The 21548-nt window shown below is 33.7% G+C and overlaps 1 protein-coding gene across 2 annotated transcripts in view; it reads left to right on the forward strand.

Moving 5' to 3' along the window:
* Positions 1-21548, forward strand: part of LOC101890596 (dorsal-related immunity factor Dif) — an 88609-nt gene that overhangs the window by 25929 nt on the left and 41132 nt on the right. Inside the window, exons 1-2 of one of the 2 annotated variants that reach the window (XM_059130990.1) lie at positions 2427-2595; positions 18715-19381. In XM_059130990.1, coding sequence (XP_058986973.1) covers positions 19360-19381 — 22 coding nt within the window. In that variant the 5' untranslated portion in view covers positions 2427-2595; positions 18715-19359. Of the gene's footprint in view, positions 1-2426; positions 2596-18714; positions 19382-21548 lie in introns of those variants that run through there. The other variant, XM_020036554.2, reaches the window with a different exon arrangement.

Genomic DNA, 21548 nt, shown 5'->3' on the forward strand with positions numbered 1-21548 from the left:
CATATGACTGATAATTTAGGAAGGGATGATTATATAATTTATTTAAAAAAATGTGTATACGTGGAACACTATTGCCCCTGCCTATATCAATTGAATATACGGGAATAATAGGTATTTTTGTAAACGTTCCATGTGAGCACATTAAGTCAAGATTTTTTCCAAAGTTGTTTTGACGTATCAGCTGATGGAGAATAGATTTTGGTACATACAACCGAATTCAGCCTAGAAGGAAGTTGATTCAGAGATAGCTATATGGGATTTCGCCCGATTTTGTATATATGTCTCTTACACCCACCCGTAAAATGCACTCCACAACAACGATAATTGGTGCCAGCTATCGGATACAGCTTCATAGATATCGGTTCAGATTTGGATGTAGCTTCCATATATACATTCATCTTATTTCACGTTTACTCTGCACCAAAAGTTCCATTCGATTTCAAATTATAAATGCTCTAAAGCAATAATACAAATTCCAAACATAATTTCCCAATACAAACGTTTATTTATGACGGGTAGCTCTACTAAACATGCATAGTGATGTAGGGAATCATAAAGCTGGCACCGCCCGACTTTTGACCTTTCTTCACTGGTTTTACTGCTTTACTCTTTTTACTTTAATAAAAGCAAGAAAGTTTTTAAAAAACATTAAATTCTTCAAATATTCGATTTTCCATTTTTATTTTCAATGTTCCAAAAAGATCTGTCACGTAAAGCCGTCCTTTTAAAAACCTATACGAAGACGTGGACCTGAATAGACAATTTTCTGTCACAGACTGTAGTTCCCATTACGAACTCTAAATACGTAATTTGAATTACGGTAAATAATGACGCTAGAATCATCAAAATACCAAATTTTGGGAGGTACCGTTATATGGGGGCTATACGCAGACGTGGACCTGCACAATTTTCTGTCTTAGGCTGTAGTATCTTTTTCGAATTTCAAATACCAAATTTGAAACAATTCCGGTAAATATTGTCGCTAAAATCATCAAAATACCGAATATCGGGAGGTACCGTTATATGGGGGCTATACGAAGACGTGAACCTGCATAGATAATTTGCTGTCATAATTTCGAACTTCAAATACCAAAGTTGAAACAATTCCGGCGAATAATGTCGATAAAATCATCAAAATACCGAATATCGGGAGGTACCGTTATATGGGGGCTATATGAAAACATTGACCTACATGGCCCATTTACGAACTTAACCTGCCTACTGGAAAACTAAACACGTGTGCAAAATTTTAGCCTTCTACCTCAATTCGTTCGAAAGATGTTCGTTCGTGATTACAACAGACAGACGGACAGACAGACCGACGGACATGGCTAAATCGACTTAGAATTTTACGCTGATCAAGAATATATATACTTTGTTGGGTCTGACATGAGTATTTCGAGGAGTTACAAACGGAATGATAAAGTTAATATACCCTCCATAGTATGGTGGAGGGTATAAAAATACTCGTTCAACGTAGGGATTAAACTAACTAAGTGAGCTAAGTGTTGCCATTGTCGAAATAAAATTAGTTGAAAAAGTAAAAAAACAGTTAAGTTCGGTGGGGAAGAACTTTTGAACCCTCCACTAATAGGGAAGAAATTAATTTTTTTATATTTTCTATATGTTTTTCCTGACATATCTGAAAATGGCAAATTTGAAAAATATAATCCAAATGTATCCATTGTTGCAAGATATTAGGACTACGGTGAATATCAATATGCTGACTATAATTACAAGGCCATTGAAAAATCTAACTATATTCATCAAAAACAATCTCTGGAGGTACCTTTATATGGGGGCTATATGCAAAAAATTTCGCACATCGGATTCATCAACATAACGACTATCAGGAGGAACCGTTATATGTGGGCTATACGAGGGGGTTAAGTGTCCACAAAGAGCTTTATGTGCAGAATTTCAGAAAATTCTATTGGAAAATTTGGTACAATCATCAAAATACCGAATATCGGGAGATACCGATATGTGAAGACTGTACGATATTTTGGACCGATATAGCCCATCTTCGAACTTGACCTGCCCGCAGATCGATCTATGCAAGATTAGCAAATTTAGGTTCATATCAGTTCGTTTTGACTCTACCGTGATTACAACAGACGGACGGACTTTGTAGAGTCTAAAATGACTATTTCGATAAGCTCGAAACGGAATGACAAACTTAATATACCATTCATACGTTGTATGGTGGAGAGTATAAAAAGGCGTTAGTTTGCGAACCCTATATTAAGAATCACCAACGAACATAACATCATTTCCGCCTCCCCTAAATTATTTATTTTACCATTTTGCTTATCAGTGTACTGAAGTACAAAGTTTAGTACTTAGAGTTGGTTTCTCAACACTATGAAGCTCTCGCTATAACGATTGATCGTTCGAATTCGTGAGCGCATTTGAACTGAAGCGATCAGTTGTTATTTTCAAACCGTGAGCTAAACGTTGTTAACGCGCAAGAGTTCGGTAAAGCAACACATATTCCGTTTCGTCTTTTGTTTGCTGTTTGTTTATTATCCGCATCGAATCGAAATTATTCGGCAACGACAACTTCAAAGTCACTTGTGTATCTGTGTGTAATAAGTATGTATCTTTTGCGCGTTTATCTATCGAATATCAATTAAATCGATTAGAATTATCTACAATTTATTATTTTTACCACCCACTCACCACCTTTTCGCTGTTGCGTTGTGGTCGAACGTGAATGTATTTCGTTTTATGTGTGTTGTTGGAATTTGCATAAGTCGATGGTGTGCGATACCGCTACCGACCATCATCCGCGAATGTGTGCATGCGAATTGTATTTTTGCTCGTTACCCTTCCAAAAATGTATACCCCCCAATAGTTCAGATAATTCATTTAAAAAAAAATAATAATAATAAATAACAAAGAACACATACACACACACACTACAGTAGCAACGAAACAAATCTAACAATCGCTTTTAAAAGGCAACAAACAAAAATCGTACTGGTTCGAAGTGTGTGTACTCGACTAGTATCGGCGCGGCGGAAGCCAATAAAAATAGCAACAGAAATTAAACACTGGCAATAGACGACGATCATTATTCGATGATTAAAGCTGTATACTCGAATAGAATTATCATTACAGTTGTTATTATTGCTGTTATTTGTGTATTTTTTTTTTCTATTGTTGTGCTGCGAACCCCCTACTCTCGACTCGGATAGAAACTATGAACTGTCACTTGTTTGGAAAATAAAAAAATCTAAGTGTGCATGATAGTTATTGTGATGATGAGCGTTTTTCTATAAATTTCTTAGTTGTCTGTATCAATAATAATACAGTCTGCTTTGCACCGACACCGAAATTACGCGTTTTACAAAGTTGTATAATTTATTTGAACCACGTATAGTCAGAAAAATGATAATCTAAATAAGCCGTTCCGTGTAAATAAGGGTTTATATAGTTACCAAAAAAAGTAATAGGTTTACATTCAACAAACTTAAAACCATTGAATTTAAATTGCCAATAACCATTGCATATAAGTCAAATAAATCATCATAACCGGCAAAAATTCTTATGTAAACATACTATAAATGCAATGTCAATGAATAAAAAAAATAAGTGTCCAAAATTTGTAAAAACAATCTTTTTATGACCTTCACCATAGTATGAAGGGTATATTAAGTTTGTCATTCCATTTGCAATACATCGAAAGATACATTTTAGAGACCACCAAGTATATATATTCTTGACCAGCATAAAATTCTATGTCGATTTAGAGATGTCCGTCCGTCTGTGGAAATTACTCTAACTTCCGAACGAAATGAAGTAGGTTTATAAAATTGTACTCAAATGTATAAATGTCTGCAGGACTTTTGGTATTGAAAATGGGCCTTCTAGGTCCACGTCTTCGTATAGCCCCCATATAACGGTACCTACCGATATTCGGTAATTTGATGATTTTAGTGACATTATTCACCAGAATTGTTACAAATTTAGTATTTGAAGTTCGCAATGGATACTGCAGCATATGACAGAAAATTGTCTGTGCAGGTTCACATCTTCGTATAGCCCCCATATAACGGTACCTCCCAATATTCGGTACTTTGATGACTTTAGCGACATTATTAACCGGAATTCTTTCTAATTTGGCATTTGAAGTTCGTAAAGGATACTACAGTCTAAAGCATTATCCCACACAAACAGAAAACTTAAGATTTTGAAAATTACTCCGTCTAAAAAACAGTTGATTAAAACTAAAAACTAAAAATTTATTTAAATAAAAAATGGATAACGCAAATCGATTAATTACGTTTTCGATTTGTTTATTAGTTTTATACTAAAATGAAGATGCCATTGTAAAAAAATGCAGTGACTATCAGTTGCTTTTACAAAAAGATGGAAAGATGTAAAAATAAGAAGCCGATAATGTGAACTTTATCCTTCACTTTTCCAAAAGTAAGGGATAACAAAAGTGAATTATAAATTTATTTCACGAAATAAATTACAAATGCATTTTGTTTATTTATTTTTTTAACTAAAATAAAGATGCCATTGTGAAAAAATTCAGTGACTACCAGTTACTTTTACAAAAAGCTTGCCATATATCTGTAAAAAATGAAGGAAAGAAAAATAAAGGAAAGATCATGGTAGAAGAATATAGGTAGACGCATCGACACAGCTGCTGGGACAATGATTTTCTTGGAATTGAAAATGTTGAATGAAAAATTATTTAAATTTGTAAAAATTGTTGAAAACGCGAATTATAATAACATCCGAATGACGTCATATAAGAAAATATATGAAAATCTATCTAAATTTAAATAATCTACTTATATTTGAAAAAACATTTAAAATTTTTTGACATATCAATGTTCCTAAGCGTTAAAGCATCTACCCGTATTCTTCTACCATGAGAAAGATGTAATAATGAGAACCCGATAATGGGAATTTTAGCCTTTAATTTTCCTAAAGTAAGATATAACAAAAGTGGACTATAAAGAAAAAAGGACCTAAGTGAATTAACTGTAAAATTTACTCTCTTAAATCTTTTTTATTTACTGGACTGTTTGACATACAACCCTTTACAATAAGGGCTTTAGCAGAATGAACGTGCTTCGCGTTAGGCGCTATTGGCTCTGAAATTCTCTTTGTGGTTGTTGTTCTATCGACGACGCATGACATTAAAAAAATGCGTGACTCTTCCATTCTGTTATGACCTCAACTGACAGCCACTTTTAATAAATATTTGTGATTTTGTAGAACTTGCCTAACTAGTTCATAGTTCATCAACTTTTCCGATTAGACGAGACAATTCACTGCAACTGACTTTGGTTATATCGTAGATTTCCCTAGCAACTCGTATTTCTTCATGTTTTTGACCCAATGGAAGACGCGTGAATGGAAAATATATAACAAAATGTACTAGTCTCAAAGAGCGCAAACAAAAACGGTACAAAGGGGAATTGTAGTGAAGGCGTTCAAAAAACGGGCCATATATGCCGACCTTTCAAAAAACCCGATTGCCATATCTCTACCATCTGTTTCGATTATAGTTATCTATAATCGCTATTATGGGTATGCAAATATGTACTGCTTCCAATTCCAAAAACATTTTTGGCGGGAAGCAACTGGAATTTACACTCGTAAAACCTTGCTGCTTTTTATAGTAGAATATAATAAAATTTTGTAGGGCTAATCTAAACCCCCGCTTATTTCAAATATTCGGTACGACCGAATGTAACGCCCCTTAATTTATTGTTTATATTCGGTGTAACTTAATTTTTCGCTTCGTAGATTAATAGACGTGCGATGATTTTGTTTTGTTGATAAACAACGATCCCAAAATTTTGTCTTTTGAGAAGTTGATTTTTTTTTCTACTCACACTGTTGATTTTGTGTTGATGTTTTGACGCCTGCCTGTGTGTGAACATGTTTACGGATCGATACTTAAGCGTGTCTGTGTGACGTTTGATTGGTGTTTCGATTGCGAAACACCAATTTTTTATAAGCAAAACAAAGAAAATAATAAAAACAGCACAAAATACACATGTAGATATGGATTGGAATTATATACAAACTTAAGTGGGAGCCAATGAGAAAAAGAAGAAGCATTGTTGTGTTTTCCCACCTCTAGTAAGTTTCCGATTGAAACAAATTCTTCAAATCCAAACAAATAACAACGGGTACCTACCCACAATCGATTTTGAAGCGCGCGAGTTAACTTCCGTACCGCCGAAAAATCAGAAAACAAGAATTATTCTGTTTTAGATGCCAAATACAACTAATGCTTTATTCAAAAAATTCTTATATTTAAGCGATTTTACAATTATTGATTTTTCTTAGAGTTAACAAAGAACAAAGGAACATAAAATCTAGAGCTATCAAGAAAAATACTTAAGCTAAAAATTTGTATTGGGTACAGTAAAAGTAAACATTTCTTTTTGGGTTATTTCCGTCATAGTTTTATTACTAGTGTTGTTATTGTGATGTTGAAGTGGAGAATTATTGCTGACGAAATAATGTCAACAATATTGGTGTTAGCTCTTTGGTGCTTATGACAATGTTGTAACTAATAATGATGTTAATAATAATGATATTAATAATAATGATGTTAATAATAATGATGTTAATAATAATGGTGTTAACAATAATGATGTTTTTAATAAATGAGGTTGTGGTTGAAAATAATGAACTTAATAATAATGTTGTTTATTGGTGGCTGTAGGTAACTCCTCCCTCTCCAGAATGAAGTGAGGGCCAAAGGGGCTTCGGATCATTTGTAGCCAGAACTTCATTGTTGTTGTGGGTTATGGAGTAGATTAATTTTATAGGCTTTCTTATTACTAATATTATTGATAATATTATGATTATAGAACTAATTATACCAAATGCGGAATAAGAAATTGTTTTGTAATTGTCAGAGTCTGTTTGAAGAAATTCGATATTTGCTTTATTTTGGAATCTGTATTGATCTAATTTGGGTAATGTTAGTTCGTCTCTTATGGAGAGTGTTGTAATATTGTTTGAGAAGCTAGTTTGGAAGGTTATTGTGCTAATGTTTTCTTGGTGAATATTCGGTTTATCTGTATACCAGACATTATTAAATAAGATTTTGCATTCATTAAAATTAATAACAGAGGAAGACTTGATTGGTAGACTCTCAGTTACGTTGTTACATACTGTGGTTATGTTTCCTATTGGAGGGTTTATAAGCACTAGGTAATTTGGTTCTGGATATATTATGTCCGTAGTTAATCCTATGTCTCTAAGGTGACATGCCACCGTTTCTTCTCTAAGCAAAATTGATTTTAGGCAATCTCTATTTCTTTCGTATTGAGTTTCATAGTTGCAGTAAAATTTTTGTTCTATTTGTTTGCATCGGTTGTCGAAAAGATAAAGGTTATCATTGTTTATTAAAGCGTATTCACCGGTTATTATTTCTAAGGTGTTATTTATGGGGGTTTTGATTATGTGTAATAATTTAAATAGTTCATTAGAAATTATAGGAATTTGTATGTCAAATATTATGTTTGTGTCGTTATAATATGCTGTCAGTTGTAGTAATTCATATATATGTTCTGGTGATATAATGTCCGTTGCATTGTTAAGTATGTTGTGTATTTCATTCAGTTCGTCAGTAGTTAATATTAATTTTGGGACGGTGTTAAGCCTTGCTAATACTACTGATTCTGCGATATCATTAAGATGGTCGGTAAGTATATCTATGTTAAAACTGATTTGAAGTAAATTTTGCATTTGGATTATTGCATTAACCGAGGGGTTTATGGCATTTCTTGTCTGGTTTTGAATCATCATTATAGAACGTTCTATTAGGTTTTGTTCTTCATTTATGTGATTGGTAATGTTTTCGAATCTTGTTATCATTTTGTTATTTAACATCAGTTGGTTTTTAAGCGTTGTTTTTATTTGGGTATTTCCTCTAGTTAAATTGTCAATGTTTTTATTTAGTTCTTCTGCATCTTTGTAGTCCATATTTCCCGTTATGAATTTGATTGCTGATCCTAAGGCATTTACAAGTCCCCGTTTTTTCCTATAATTTGGGGTTAATATATCCAATTTGGCTGAGAGATTATTCAGTTTCAGTTTCGTAGTTCTAAGTTGTGATGCTGTAAATCTTGTCTCCTCTATTCGATCCAAAGTTTGCTTTATAGTGTTAATATTGTCGTTATATGTTTTAAGGTTAATAACATGGATTAGATGTTGAAAGTCTGTGATTAATTTAGCATCGCCTAGTTGTAGTGGTATAAGTCCCTGAGTCTGCGTTATGTTTGTTATTGTGACGTCGGATTGTACAGGTACGAACCTAAAAGACAAATAGAAGTCAGTTTATGTAAGACGTTTTCTTTTAATTTTGGCTTTATGTAGTTTTTGGTTATTTGACGTTATCAGCGTCACTTTCTTGTTTTCCTTGACTACCCTCTTTGAGAAGCGAGGGGTCATTTTGTTCCTCCCTGATTCCCTTCTGTATATTGTCTGGTTTTCAGTTAAATCTTCTGGTTCTTCCCTATTTGCGTTTAGTTTCTTTATACGTTTGTCAGTGTCCATGGATAATTTATCTTTAATAATTTTGTGTAAGTCATTTTGAAATTCTTGTAGTCTATTTAAGTAGTCATGTTCAGAGTTATAGCTTAATGTCTTTTCGAAGTTATAAGTCCTACCATAGAAGAGTTCAAATGGGGTTAATTTTGTAGCACTATGGATTGCGTTGTTATAGGTAAAAATGACTTCTGATAGTATTTCGTCGTGATTTAGTGGTATTTCTGATGACTTATACTTTTCGTAAACTATTCTGTAGGTCTCGGTAATGGTTGAATGTAATCTTTCTACGGGAGAGTTTCCTGTACTTTGATGAAATGATGTATAATGTAAGGTTATCTGATGCATTTTACAAAAATCTTTTATAATGGATGCATTAAATTCAGCGCCCTGATCACAAACAATTTTCTTGGGTATGCCGTGTAGGCTTATGAAATGTTTGAAACTTTTCAGAATTGATAGGCTATTCCTAGAGTCTAAAGAGTAAGCGGCTGCAAATTTAGAAAATTTGTCTATGATGGTAAGTATATTACGCTTGTTTATACAATAGATATCTGTGTGGATAATATCCAGTGGTTTTTCGGGAATTTCAGGTTTTTGAAATTTGGGTTTTGGTGGTTTCCTGTCATATTTTAAAGTTTGGCATGTATGACAATGATTAATACAATTTTGTATTTTGTTTTTCATGAAAGGGAAGTAGTACTCTCGTTTTAAGTGTGCATATGTCTCTTGAATACCTCTATGGTTATGGTTCATATGGTATTCATTAATTATTTTGTCTTGCTCATCAATGGTTCTTATGTCTTGTAGAATGTCCATGCATCGTACTAACTTAAATAGTTTGCTGTTTGCAAAGTATTTTGAGTAGGTGCTTTGAATTAATTTAAATGTATCGTCATCTGCCATAAGCGCAGAGACTTTATTTGGTGCTATATAATTTTGGAAAATGTTAGTCAATGTTTGTTCGTCGTACTTTTCTCTACGTATAGTCTTGCGTATTTTATTTTTAAATATTGTTTCTAAGGTTATTGGTGAGCCACCGATTTGAGTTTGAAATATAATTTGAATATTAAATTCGTTAATTGGTCTTTCTGATATCGGTATTCCATCGTCAACATTTTCGTCGGAGGAATGGATTGTTGTTCCTTGTGTACCATGGTTTGAGATGTTATCAACTGAATTAGTGTTTATATCGACATGTTCATTTACAGATAGATTGTCTAATTTAATACGACTTAGTGCGTCTGCGTTAGTATTTAATTTTCCTTTTTTGTAGATAATTTCATAGTCATATTCTTCTAGTTTTAATCTCCAGCGGATTAATTTTGAATTTGGTTCTTTTAGACTCATGATCCATGTAAGGGGCCTATGGTCGGTAATTATTTTAAATTTCCTTCCAAAAAGGTATGGCCTGAAATATTTTGTCGCCCATACGATAGCAAGTAATTCTTTTTCTATCGTCGAGTAATTTATTTCGCTATTCGATAATGTACGACTTGCGTAACATATAGGCTTGTCACTACCTATTGGTCCTTGGGAAAGTATTGCTCCTAAAGCAAAGTCGCTAGCGTCGGTGGTTAAATTAAATGGTTTTGAAAAGTCAGGATATTGGAGCAGTGGGTCGTTCATTAAAAGATTTTTGCAAGTAGCAAATGTGTTCAAATATCTCTCGTTTAATATTATTTTTCTCCCTTTCTTAAGACATTCTGTGAGGGGTTTCGTTAATTTCGAGAAATCTTGAATAAATTTCCTGTAATAACCGAGTAGTCCTAAAAATGATTTTATTTGTTTTTGTGTTTTTGGTACGGGGAAAGCTTTTATGGCATGAATTTTATCAGGGTTGGGTTTAATACCATCAGTGGAAATAACATGTCCGAGAAAAGAACATTCTTTCTTTAGGAATTCTGATTTGTCCAGTTGTATCTTAAGATTGGCTGTACGTAATTTACCGAGTACTTTTTTCAAGTGTTGTATGTGCTCCTCTAAGGAAGTTGAATATATAACTATGTCATCTAAATATACAAGGCAGACTGTCCCGATCAAGTCACTTAATACATTGTCCATTACCCTTTGGAAAGTGGATGGAGCATTTTTTAATCCAAAAGGCATCCTTACGAATTCATAGTGACCTCTATCGACAGAAAATGCTGTTTTACCAATATCTTTTGGGTGCATTTCGATCTGGTGAAAACCGCTAGCTAAATCTAAAGTTGTGAAGTAGAGACTTCTCCCCAATTTATCTAATATGTCAGTTATGTTGGGTATGGGATATTTATCAGAAACAGTTTTCTCGTTTAATTTGCGATAATCTATAACAAGTCTCCATTTTTGTATATTGCTCGAGTCTAATTTTTTTGGTACGATCCATATAGGAGCACTCCATGGTGAAAAACTTCTTCTAATTACACCTTGTTGCAACATTTTATCGATTTGTTTGCGTATTTCCTCTTTGTGTATGTAAGGGTACCTGTATGATTTTGTAAAAATGGGTTTGTCGTCAGTTGTCCTTATTTGGTGTTTGATTTGATTCGAGAATGTCAATTGTTCTCCCTCCTTGAAAAACACATCTTCAAAGCATTTGCAAACCTTCAGCAAAGCTTGTTTTTCCTCTTTATTAAGATGACCGGTCTTTATCGAATCTAAAATGTCATGATTATCATTCATACAGTTGTGTTCTAAACTGAAGTTATTAACTTCGATGTAATTCTGGTCGTTGTATGGTGTCGTCTTTATTGGTTGTTCAATGTATGCAATTTTATCATGTCCAGAAGTATTAACTATTTCCACAAGGCTGTACCACTTTTTAGAATGATACAGTCCCTCTGAAATAAAGAGGTCAGAACCCAAAAAAGTCCTTGGGAGAAAAAAGCTACCATTTTGTGTGTCTACCGGTACATTAATAACAACTCTGGAAGAGCTTGGAATAATGAATTTCTCAGAAGTGAAATTGGGTTTGAGATGAATAGGTATGATGGCTTGACTTGTTACTAGAGTTTTGTTACCTAGGTCTATTTTAGCTTTGAGAAAATCTAATATGTCCAATCCTATTAGTCCATCGAAATAGTTGTGAAATTTGAAGACAAAAAATTCTGTATCTCCTTTTTGTTTGAATTCCGTAAATAAGGGTAGTTTAATTTTTTTGTCCAGTGAGTGTTTAGTTAAAATTGTTGTGATTGTAATTGGTTTGCAAGTCATACACTCTTCGTCATTTACAAATTCTGGGTTTATGAATGATGACGATGCTCCAGTATCTATTAAAAATTTCAGGGGTCTACCAAATGGGGAGGATATGTTAATATAGGGTAATGTGTGTCCATGTTTGTTAATATCTAAGTATCCCGTTGGTGTGGGTAGGCATTCATATGAAAATTTTCATTATCAACTATTACATTTTCGTATTCCGTTCTAATACCATTATTTTGTTGGTCTTTTAGATCGTTCATGTCATTATCATCATTTTGATGATAAGTGTAGTTTTGTTCGAAGTCATTGTCATGTGTTTGTCCGTGGTAATATCCGTCTAGATCATTATGGTAAGCTTGAGACACATTGACGTTGTTTAGGTACGATGTCTGTCTCGTTTGTGTAGTCATAGGTTTTCTTAAATGACTATAACCAGAACTAACATCCATTGGTTCTGGTGGTGGTAAGGGTTTGGTCGTAAGCTGTTGCTGCCTGAAGTTGCTGAATTTGCTCTGTCCGGACCCATTGTGAGAAAAGGTATTTCCATTAGGTGCTTGAGGTCCCTTTTGTGAAAATGCATTAGTTATTGGATTATATTGATTTCTTCCCTGAGTATTAACCGTGTTTTGGAATCTATTTATATTGTTTTGTGCGTAATGGTGAATTTGTCCGTGTGTAAATCTATGTGTGTTATTCATATTTGGTTGGTAATTACGAGCAGGGGCATAATTCCGTGTATTCTGTCTATACCTTGGTTGGTAGAATGGTTGGTTGTAAGTTAGTCTTCTTGAATATTGTATATTTTGTTCCTGAATGCAGAATGTTAATGCTTCATCTAATGAATCGGGTCTCATAGACCTAATCATTGAGCCAAGGGGTTCTCGGAGGCCTATTAAGAATGCATCTAAGCACATTTTAGCGTTAAATTCGCGCCTCGAGTTTATGACATGTTTGTTAGTTTCATGAATTGATATATTATTATTTATTGCTGCCTGTAGCTCTATAACTGAACCATAAAATTCTTGCACAGTCTGATTATTTTGTCGTAAATTGTGGAGTTCACGCACAAGGGAGGTTTCACTCCTTTTATCCGAATATTTAAGTATTAGATTCGCTTTAATTACCTCCCAAACTAACGGAGTACCGGATGAATTAAGTACTTCATTAGCTTCTCCCACTATTTTGTTTCTGATGGCTCTAAGCACTACTGTTGCTTGGTTAGAACCATCGATATTCGCTAATATTCTTAAAATCTCTTCAACGTTTTCTAAAAAATCATTTAGTTGCCTTGGATTTCCATTAAATGTTGGTAAATCTTTTACGGCATCTGGAATTTTTAATGTTTCGTATGCTTGAGAGGATTGTGACGGTTGTTGAGATTGTAGCGCCTGAGGGGCACTAATGTCATTAACGGTAGTCATTTCTTGTTGTTCCGGTATTGCAGTTAAGTATCGAATAGAATATGGTCTTGGTCTTAGTCTTCGCATTTAATATAATTACCCTTTTTATTGATTTGAGATATTTTGATTAGCCTTTTTCTTTATAATTGAAATATTTCTTTGCTTATTTCTGTTTTATATTTTATAAAGTAATATAATAGTGATAAATATTATAATTTTCTTAAAATAATTACCCTAGTATTATCATAATAAATAATTTCATTGTTGATTTCCAAGATTTTTATCTGCTTCTTTCCTCCGATGAGACCTGTATAAGTTGCTTGTAGATATGGACTGCTTCAGGACTATTTCTTGTTCTTCACTTGTAGTTGTTGTTTGTTGTTTTAATTGTTGCTTGTTTTTGTTTTTTTTTTTTTTTTTTTTTTTTTTTTTTTTTTTTTAGTTTTTTTTTTCGTTTTTGTTACGGTTGTTGTTATTGTTATATGTTATTAACTTTTTAATTGTTATTTTTAGTTGATTTTCCTTTTTTTTTGATCTTCACTGTATTGTTATTTGTTTTTGTTAGTTGATTTTTTTCTTGTTTTATCTGATCTGATCCACTATGACCGTATTATTTGTTGATATTCCTTCAACGATTTTCATTAAATATTTATTCCAACCAAAAAGATATTCATTCTCTCCGGATGGTAATATTTGTTGATATTCCTTCAACAAAATATTATTTATGAATTTATATATATTTTTTATTTAAGATATAACTTGTTGATATTCCTTCAACAATTTTTATTAAATATTTATTCCAACCAAAAAGATATTCATTCTCTCCGGATGGTAATATTTGTTGATATTCCTTCAACAAAATATTATTTATGAATTTATATATATTTTTTATTTAAGATATAATTTGTTGATATTCCTTCAACAATTTTTATTAAATATTTATTCCAACCAAAAAGATATTCATTCTCTCCGGATGGTAATATTTGTTGATATTCCTTCAACAAAATATTATTTATGAATTTATATATATTTTTTATTTAAGATATAATTTGTTGATATTCCTTCAACAAAATATTATATTGTATTGGCACTTGATTTTCTCGGTTGTACGGACGTAGGTTCTTTTTTTTTCCGATTGTTGGCGCACGATTTTTCTCCTTAAGGATTACTTGATATACCGTCAAGCCTAATTAATTTAATATATTTTTTTTCTTTACCAAATTTTTCTCAAAAAAAAATTTTTTTATGTTCTTTAAAGGATAGTTCACTGTTTTTTCCACAATTAACTTGTCACTGTTTTTTTTTTTTTTTTTTGGTTTTTTTTTTTTCTGTTTTAAGGATACATTTATTTAATTATATTTTTTCACTTGAGAAAGACCGCACCAACAATGGCCGTACGACTGCGCCAGTTAACTTCCGTACCGCCGAAAAATCAGAAAACAAGAATTATTCTGTTTTAGATGCCAAATACAACTAATGCTTTATTCAAAAAATTCTTATATTTAAGCGATTTTACAATTATTGATTTTTCTTAGAGTTAACAAAGAACAAAGGAACATAAAATCTAGAGCTATCAAGAAAAATACTTAAGCTAAAAATTTGTATTGGGTACAGTAAAAGTAAACATTTCTTTTTGGGTTATTTCCGTCATAGTTTTATTACTAGTGTTGTTATTGTGATGTTGAAGTGGAGAATTATTGCTGACGAAATAATGTCAACAATATTGGTGTTAGCTCTTTGGTGCTTATGACAATGTTGTAACTAATAATGATGTTAATAATAATGATATTAATAATAATGATGTTAATAATAATGATGTTAATAATAATGGTGTTAACAATAATGATGTTTTTAATAAATGAGGTTGTGGTTGAAAATAATGAACTTAATAATAATGTTGTTTATTGGTGGCTGTAGGTAACTCGCGCAAGAGACACAGAGAGAGAGAGAGAGAGAGAGAGAGAGAAACAAAAACAAATAAAAATTACACAAACAATAGCCAAATTACCAAACCTGTTTCCAAAGAATGTTCGTGGCATAACAAATTTTGTATAAATGTGTTAAAACGAAAAAAAAATATCTGCTACTCACTATGAAATCAAGGAAATGGGTAAATGCCGCTTAACGACAGCAAGAGCAGCTGCAGAATATGCTGCAGTATAAACACATGTTGAAGGGCAAAATGCAAATGACACTTAGAGAGAATTTGAAAAGGTTGAATAGGGATTAATCCATGGTAGAAGAATACAGGTAGATGCATCAACGCTTAGAAACATTGATATGTCAAAAAATTTAAATGTCTTTTCAAATAAAGTAGATTTTTATATGTTTTCTTATACGAAGTCATTCGGAGGTTATTATAATATGCGTTTTTCAACAATTTTTACAAATTTAAATAATTTTCATTCAAAATTTTCAATTCCAAAATCGGTTTGACAGTTCATTGTCCCAGCAGCTGTGTCGATGCGTCTACCTTCTTCTACCATGAATAACAAAGAAACATTTGAGAAAAAACAATGCGTATTAAACAAAAAAACTTGCACAGTTCCGCAAAATTAGAACCTCTAATGAAAATATTAAAAATCTATTTTTTTACCCTACACCACATAGTAAGGATATTATGTCTTTGAATTTAAGAATTTAGTCTAGAAGCAAGTACATCAAACTTTGTGAAAATCGGTTTAGATATAGCTCCCATATATGTGTTTCATCCGATTTGGTCTTTAAGTCCTTCACATTCGTAATATGCATTCGACAACAATGATATTTGGTACCAGATATCTTATAGAGCTCGGGAATACCATTGCCATTTTATCGAGATCGGCTAAGATTTGGGTATAACTTTCATATATGTCATTAATCCGATTTAGGTTTACTGTGCAAATAATGGCTAATATCAGCCCAAATTGAGTGAATTTCGAGACGCACGTTTCTATTTGGCGGAGCTCGGCTCCGATACATATTATTTTAATATAACTCTTCTCGAAGTGATATTATGCACTCTATAGCAATGTTATTTGCTATAAAAGATAAAAATTTATCCGTCAAATTTAGTGAAAATCAATTTAGAATTGGATATGCATCCCATATATTAGTTACCTCTGAAACCAAATTATAACCGTTCTAAAGCCAAATGTTGATGGGTGGTGCGATCTACATCAAATAAATGCGTTTGTTACGAGATACGAGATGCTACTAAATATGCATAGTTGTGTAGGGTATCATATAGTCGGCTCAGCCTGTCTTGACTTTTCCTTACTGGTTTAATTTGTTTGTGATAATCACAATTCCAAAATACCAAAACGCTAATCGCCTTTGAGACGCACGTGCCGTTCACCTGCTGCCATACTAAAAACTGTTTTCCATTACAAAATCTAATTCTTAGATAAGAAATCCGGCGTTATGATTTCAGATGATAATGAAGAGCTTTTCCAAGAATCGATAATCTTGCAATCAACGAAAAACCCATGCCCACCAATTTCTTATCAAAAAAACGTGAAAACCAGAAATGGGAAATAATGAAACAAAAAACCGATTGCTACTGATTTCATATCACTGTGCACTCTTGGAACCATTGTACACCAATAATGCCACCCAATTCCATATTAATGAAAAGTGAACTTGAGATGGGTGGGGCATCGTTTAAATACGTACGAATATGTGTATTTATGCGGTACATATTTTAAAGCTTAAAAGTCGAGTTGATAATTATATTTATTTTTGCTGATAATCTCACCACAGAATCCCGAACTATATGCTGGCACACCGGAATACGTCTCATTCTTTATCAGCCACCACTCTTTAAAAATGCATTTTTTTCCATTTTGGAATCGCTGCGGTTGTTAATGATGACAAAAACAACTTTAATACTCAACCATTCTTGACCACACTTTAAAAATAAATGACTCGTTTGTATGAACACGCAGCAGCCAGGCCACGTTTGGGTGTTGACATTCAACAAGAGAACAGACATGTCCCTGCAAACATTTTTGGTAGAGAATTGCGTAAGCAGCTCTTTAAATGCAGATTTATGACCTCACTGACTGCATACATTGTATGAATGACACTACAACCACGACACGGTTGTAGTTGGGATGGTACCTTGGAAAATCTTTTCTGCTACCAGAATATCAGAAGGGTTGGGCAGCGATTGCTAGTAAAGTTTCTTAATTTATGTAATTGGATAAACAAAATGTAGAATTAAATATTGAAAGCAAACTTGTCTCACATTAACTCTTATTCCCTTGTACCCGACTACGTTTTAACCGATATATGTACAGGGTTGCCCATATTCGACGGACCCATCTGGCAACGCCATAACTTTTGACAGAGATGTCACATCGCTTAATGACATACCGCGTTTGAAGCGTCAGTCCAAACAGATTTTACCATGAACCAATACACGCCACGTGAGCGCTCTGAAATAGTTGAAATTTACAAGAAGTCAATTGTGAAAACTCAACGTGCTTTTAAAACATTAAAAAGCGTTTATACGAAAAATTTTCGACTGGTAAGGCTCTTTCTAATCCGAATATCGCTGCCGTACGAGCCAGTGTTGAGAGGTCCCCAAGAACATCCCAAAAACGCCGTTCTCCGCAGTTGGGCATGACTCGGTCCACTTTCCAACGGATTATTCGCATTGATTTGCATTTGTTCCCGTACAAAATTCAATTGACGCAAAGAATGTTGCCTGCGGACAAGCCTCGTCGATTGGAATGGGCCCAAAGGTCCGTTGAATATGGGCAACCCTGTATGTACATGTTAGAATAATACAGGTAGATGCATCAACGCTTGGGAACTATGTCAAAAACTTTAAAAGATTATGCCAAAAAAAATGTTTTTTATACGTTTTTCAACAAAGTTGAGTGGATTTAAACTGTCAACTCTCAAATAAGTGGATTTCACATGACGTATACGAAAAGGAACAGGCAGTTGAAAACCACTGCACTTGTCATGTATGTAGGGCGTTTTAACCTCATAACTTCAGTTGTCCACAGGCACATGTACTACGTCAAATTTAATTTTCAACAAAATGATGATTTGCAATTCGTTTATGAGGTAGTTATTGGCAAGGAGATACATTTGGAAATAAGAGGGTTAGTGATATGATCCTAAGTAAGTGTACATAGAGTGTACAAGTGTACATTTTAGCCAGATTTCTGAAACCATTTTTTGCAAAACATTGTCAATATAGGGTACATTGGTAATTGAACCCAATGCAAAAGTACGGTCAATGCCCCAAATTTTCTCAAAGAGCGATATTACTGAAAAAATCAAATTTTCAAAATGGAAAATGTGTCTCTCCAAACTAAAGCAAATATTTGGAACATGGATTACAATTTAGCATCTTTGGCACCAACAATTTTTTTGAGCGATATGATAGTTTTTTTTTTTTTAACCGCAAACTTTACTACCAAAATGTTTGCCTGATCAATGCCTTTATTAAACCAGTCACTCACAATTAAACCAGCCAGAATATCTGCAACTGACTGACTTATCGCACATTGTTGTAGATTTAAGAATGGCTTAATAGGACCAGTGTTTTAATTATAAATTATTATTTTTTTGTTAATTCCTATTCTCTTTTCTTTTTCAGGAATTCTTCTGAGATAAGCAACAAAGTACAAATATAAAGTAAATAAAAATAGTAAAGTTTACACATAACATACATATGTGTGTGTGAGTGCCCGAGTGAGTGTGAGTTAATCAAAACCGTGTCTTCTGTCTTGAGCACATTAAATGCGAAATTAAATTAAATTAAATAAATAGAATTTGCAAATGTACCTCCGCTGTTGGTTCCCAATAAGTGTATATCGTGTACAATTTTAATAAAAGCTAAGAATAACAACAGCAACAACAACAGTACCGCGACAGCTCCAATCAAAACCGCAGCCATACATACAGACGTAGCCGCCGCGCATTTGTATTCAAAGATAAATATCTCAAAAGCAACTACGGATGAACGACATGAGTTGCGACTGAGTTGTGTTTTTCTTGTGGCGGATATCGTGACAAGTCGCGTTGCTCTCTAATTTTATTCGTCGTCTCATAACCTGTTGTTGAAGTTCGCGCCAATGCATTTGTATCGCGTCTAGTGGTCTAGCTGCTACTGTGGTGTATACATAGCCCCCTTGCCGCTCTCAAATAAATTCACGTGCAGAAGATATCGTCGTTTGAAGTTGAACAAAGACGACAACAAAATCAATTGAACAGCAGCGTCGCCAGTCGCCAGGCAACAATAATGGAACCGAATGATGCTATGGGTAAGTGGATACTCTGCAATACTCTGTGTCTTTAGCCAGTAAACAATGCATGTTTAGGGGCTTAGGTGTAAACAACTGTGTCGTTTTCAGGAATTTAGTTTACGATCGTAATACCTATTATCGGGAATATGTGCAACAAACATACCCACGCGCAGTAATGTCCCAGCAAACCAAACCGTTGTTAGAATCAGATAGATTTTTGATCGTCGTATGGAGTGATTGATGACCACTAACGGTATTTAGCAGAGCTATATCAGCGACATAGCAAGAGTAGAGCTACAGTATGTGAGCTACATGTGTATCTGAATAGCTTTCCACTAAATTTGACGGAAGTATTTTTTGCTGTATGTGACCCCTTCTAACAAATATTTCTAAAGAGCGCATGTGATGACTTCAACGATGTTTAAATCTCGGGCCGGGAGATTTAAGTATTATAGCCATTCAACTCCTCGATTATGGTGATAGTGTAGGCATTTCTGTATGTAACGCAATTATTACTGTGCGGACCATAAACCGATTCGATAAATGATTTTGTTCTTAACTTATTAAAAATATTTTTGCTGGGTATCTTTTATTCTCAAAATAAACGCTAAATTGTAAACCTAATGAGAATGATTGATTATAACCATAAATTCAATAGACGTAAGTGGCTTGTTAATTTGGCACTAACACTTACTGGTAGCGCTATTCATACTGTGCATTCAAACACACACATATATTAATATCTACAACTCTACGTCTGAACTACTTCGATGAAGTAATCAGAATGTCAAACAAAACCAGTAAAAAAAGACCCAAAGTCGACTTTATGATACCCTACAACAATTTGCATATTTGTGGCTTTAAGGCATTAACAATTTAAAGCCGAAAGGAAACTTTTAAATGATTTCTACTAAATTTGACGGACTGAACCGAAATGCATCTAAATCCATATTATTTGACTTGATGTTGCACTTTTTAGGCATAATAAACTTGAAATCGGATAAAGATATGCATATGGGAGCTATATTCAAATTTGAACCGATCTCAATAAAATTTAGCTGAGGTATTTATATTCTGCATCTGATAGCTGAAAGCAAAAATGGTTGTTGTAGGGAGCATTTTACGGGTTTGAGTAACTTAAATACAAAATCGGGTGAAACATATGGGACCTATAGATATATCTTAACCATATTTCACTAAATTTTATTCACTTTCTTCCAAGCTGAATTAGGTGCCCAAATCCTTTCAATTTGGGTTTGTTTTAAACAATAAACCTGAAATCGATCGAAGATATATATGGCAACAATATATATATATATATATCCAAATCGGAACCGATAGCGACATAATTTGACAAAGTAGCGCAGAATGAATGTTACGAAAGTGTGGGATTTAAACATCAAATCGAATGAGGGTGAGATTAAATAATGTACAACAAAGTAAAACGCCATAATTTTTATTTTTTTAAATTTTATTGAATGAAAACAAAAAATGTCGGAAATTTTAGAATAAGTTTAGAATAGGTAACCTTTGGCACGAATTATGGCCTTCAAAGGGCCAATGAAACCGTCACAAGCTGCACAAATGTTGCTCTGCGGTATTTTGACCCATTCCCTGCGAAGCGCTTTTTAGTGTCAACCTTGCTTCCCAAAATACTTCAGACACTATAGTCCAACGGACTGGTATCCGGAGATTTTGGTGCCCATTGTTCGCTGGAAATGAAGCGAGGAGCCTCATTTTGTAACCATTCTTGGGTGGCGTGTGTTGAGTGCGATGGTGCTGAGTCCTGTTGGAATGTCCAAGGTCTGCGGCCAAAATGTTTGCGTGACCAAGGCTTTAATACAACCTCCAGAACATTTTCGCGAAAATATTTGGCATTTATTCTATTGCCACGGTCGATTCATTCCAGCGGACAGCGACCCTCGGCTGTTATGGCGGCCCACACCATCATCATGGCCGGCGCTTGAATTCTGGTGGCCAAAATACACATTTTCAGCTGACCTCTTTGGCAAGTAAACACGATCATTTTGTTTGTTTACAAACTGCTGGACAAGGAATGTTTTCAGTTCACCACTTTCGGCCAAGCGAAGCAACTCTTTAGCTCTTTTGGGTCTATTTTCTTTCTGTTGCGGTGTAAGTTCTTGCACTTTTTGGAATTTCAATGGCTTTACCCCGAGTTAATTTT

Source organism: Musca domestica, unplaced genomic scaffold (assembly GCF_030504385.1).
Source record: "Musca domestica strain aabys unplaced genomic scaffold, Musca_domestica.polishedcontigs.V.1.1 11, whole genome shotgun sequence".
Lineage (NCBI taxonomy): Eukaryota > Metazoa > Arthropoda > Insecta > Diptera > Muscidae > Musca > Musca domestica.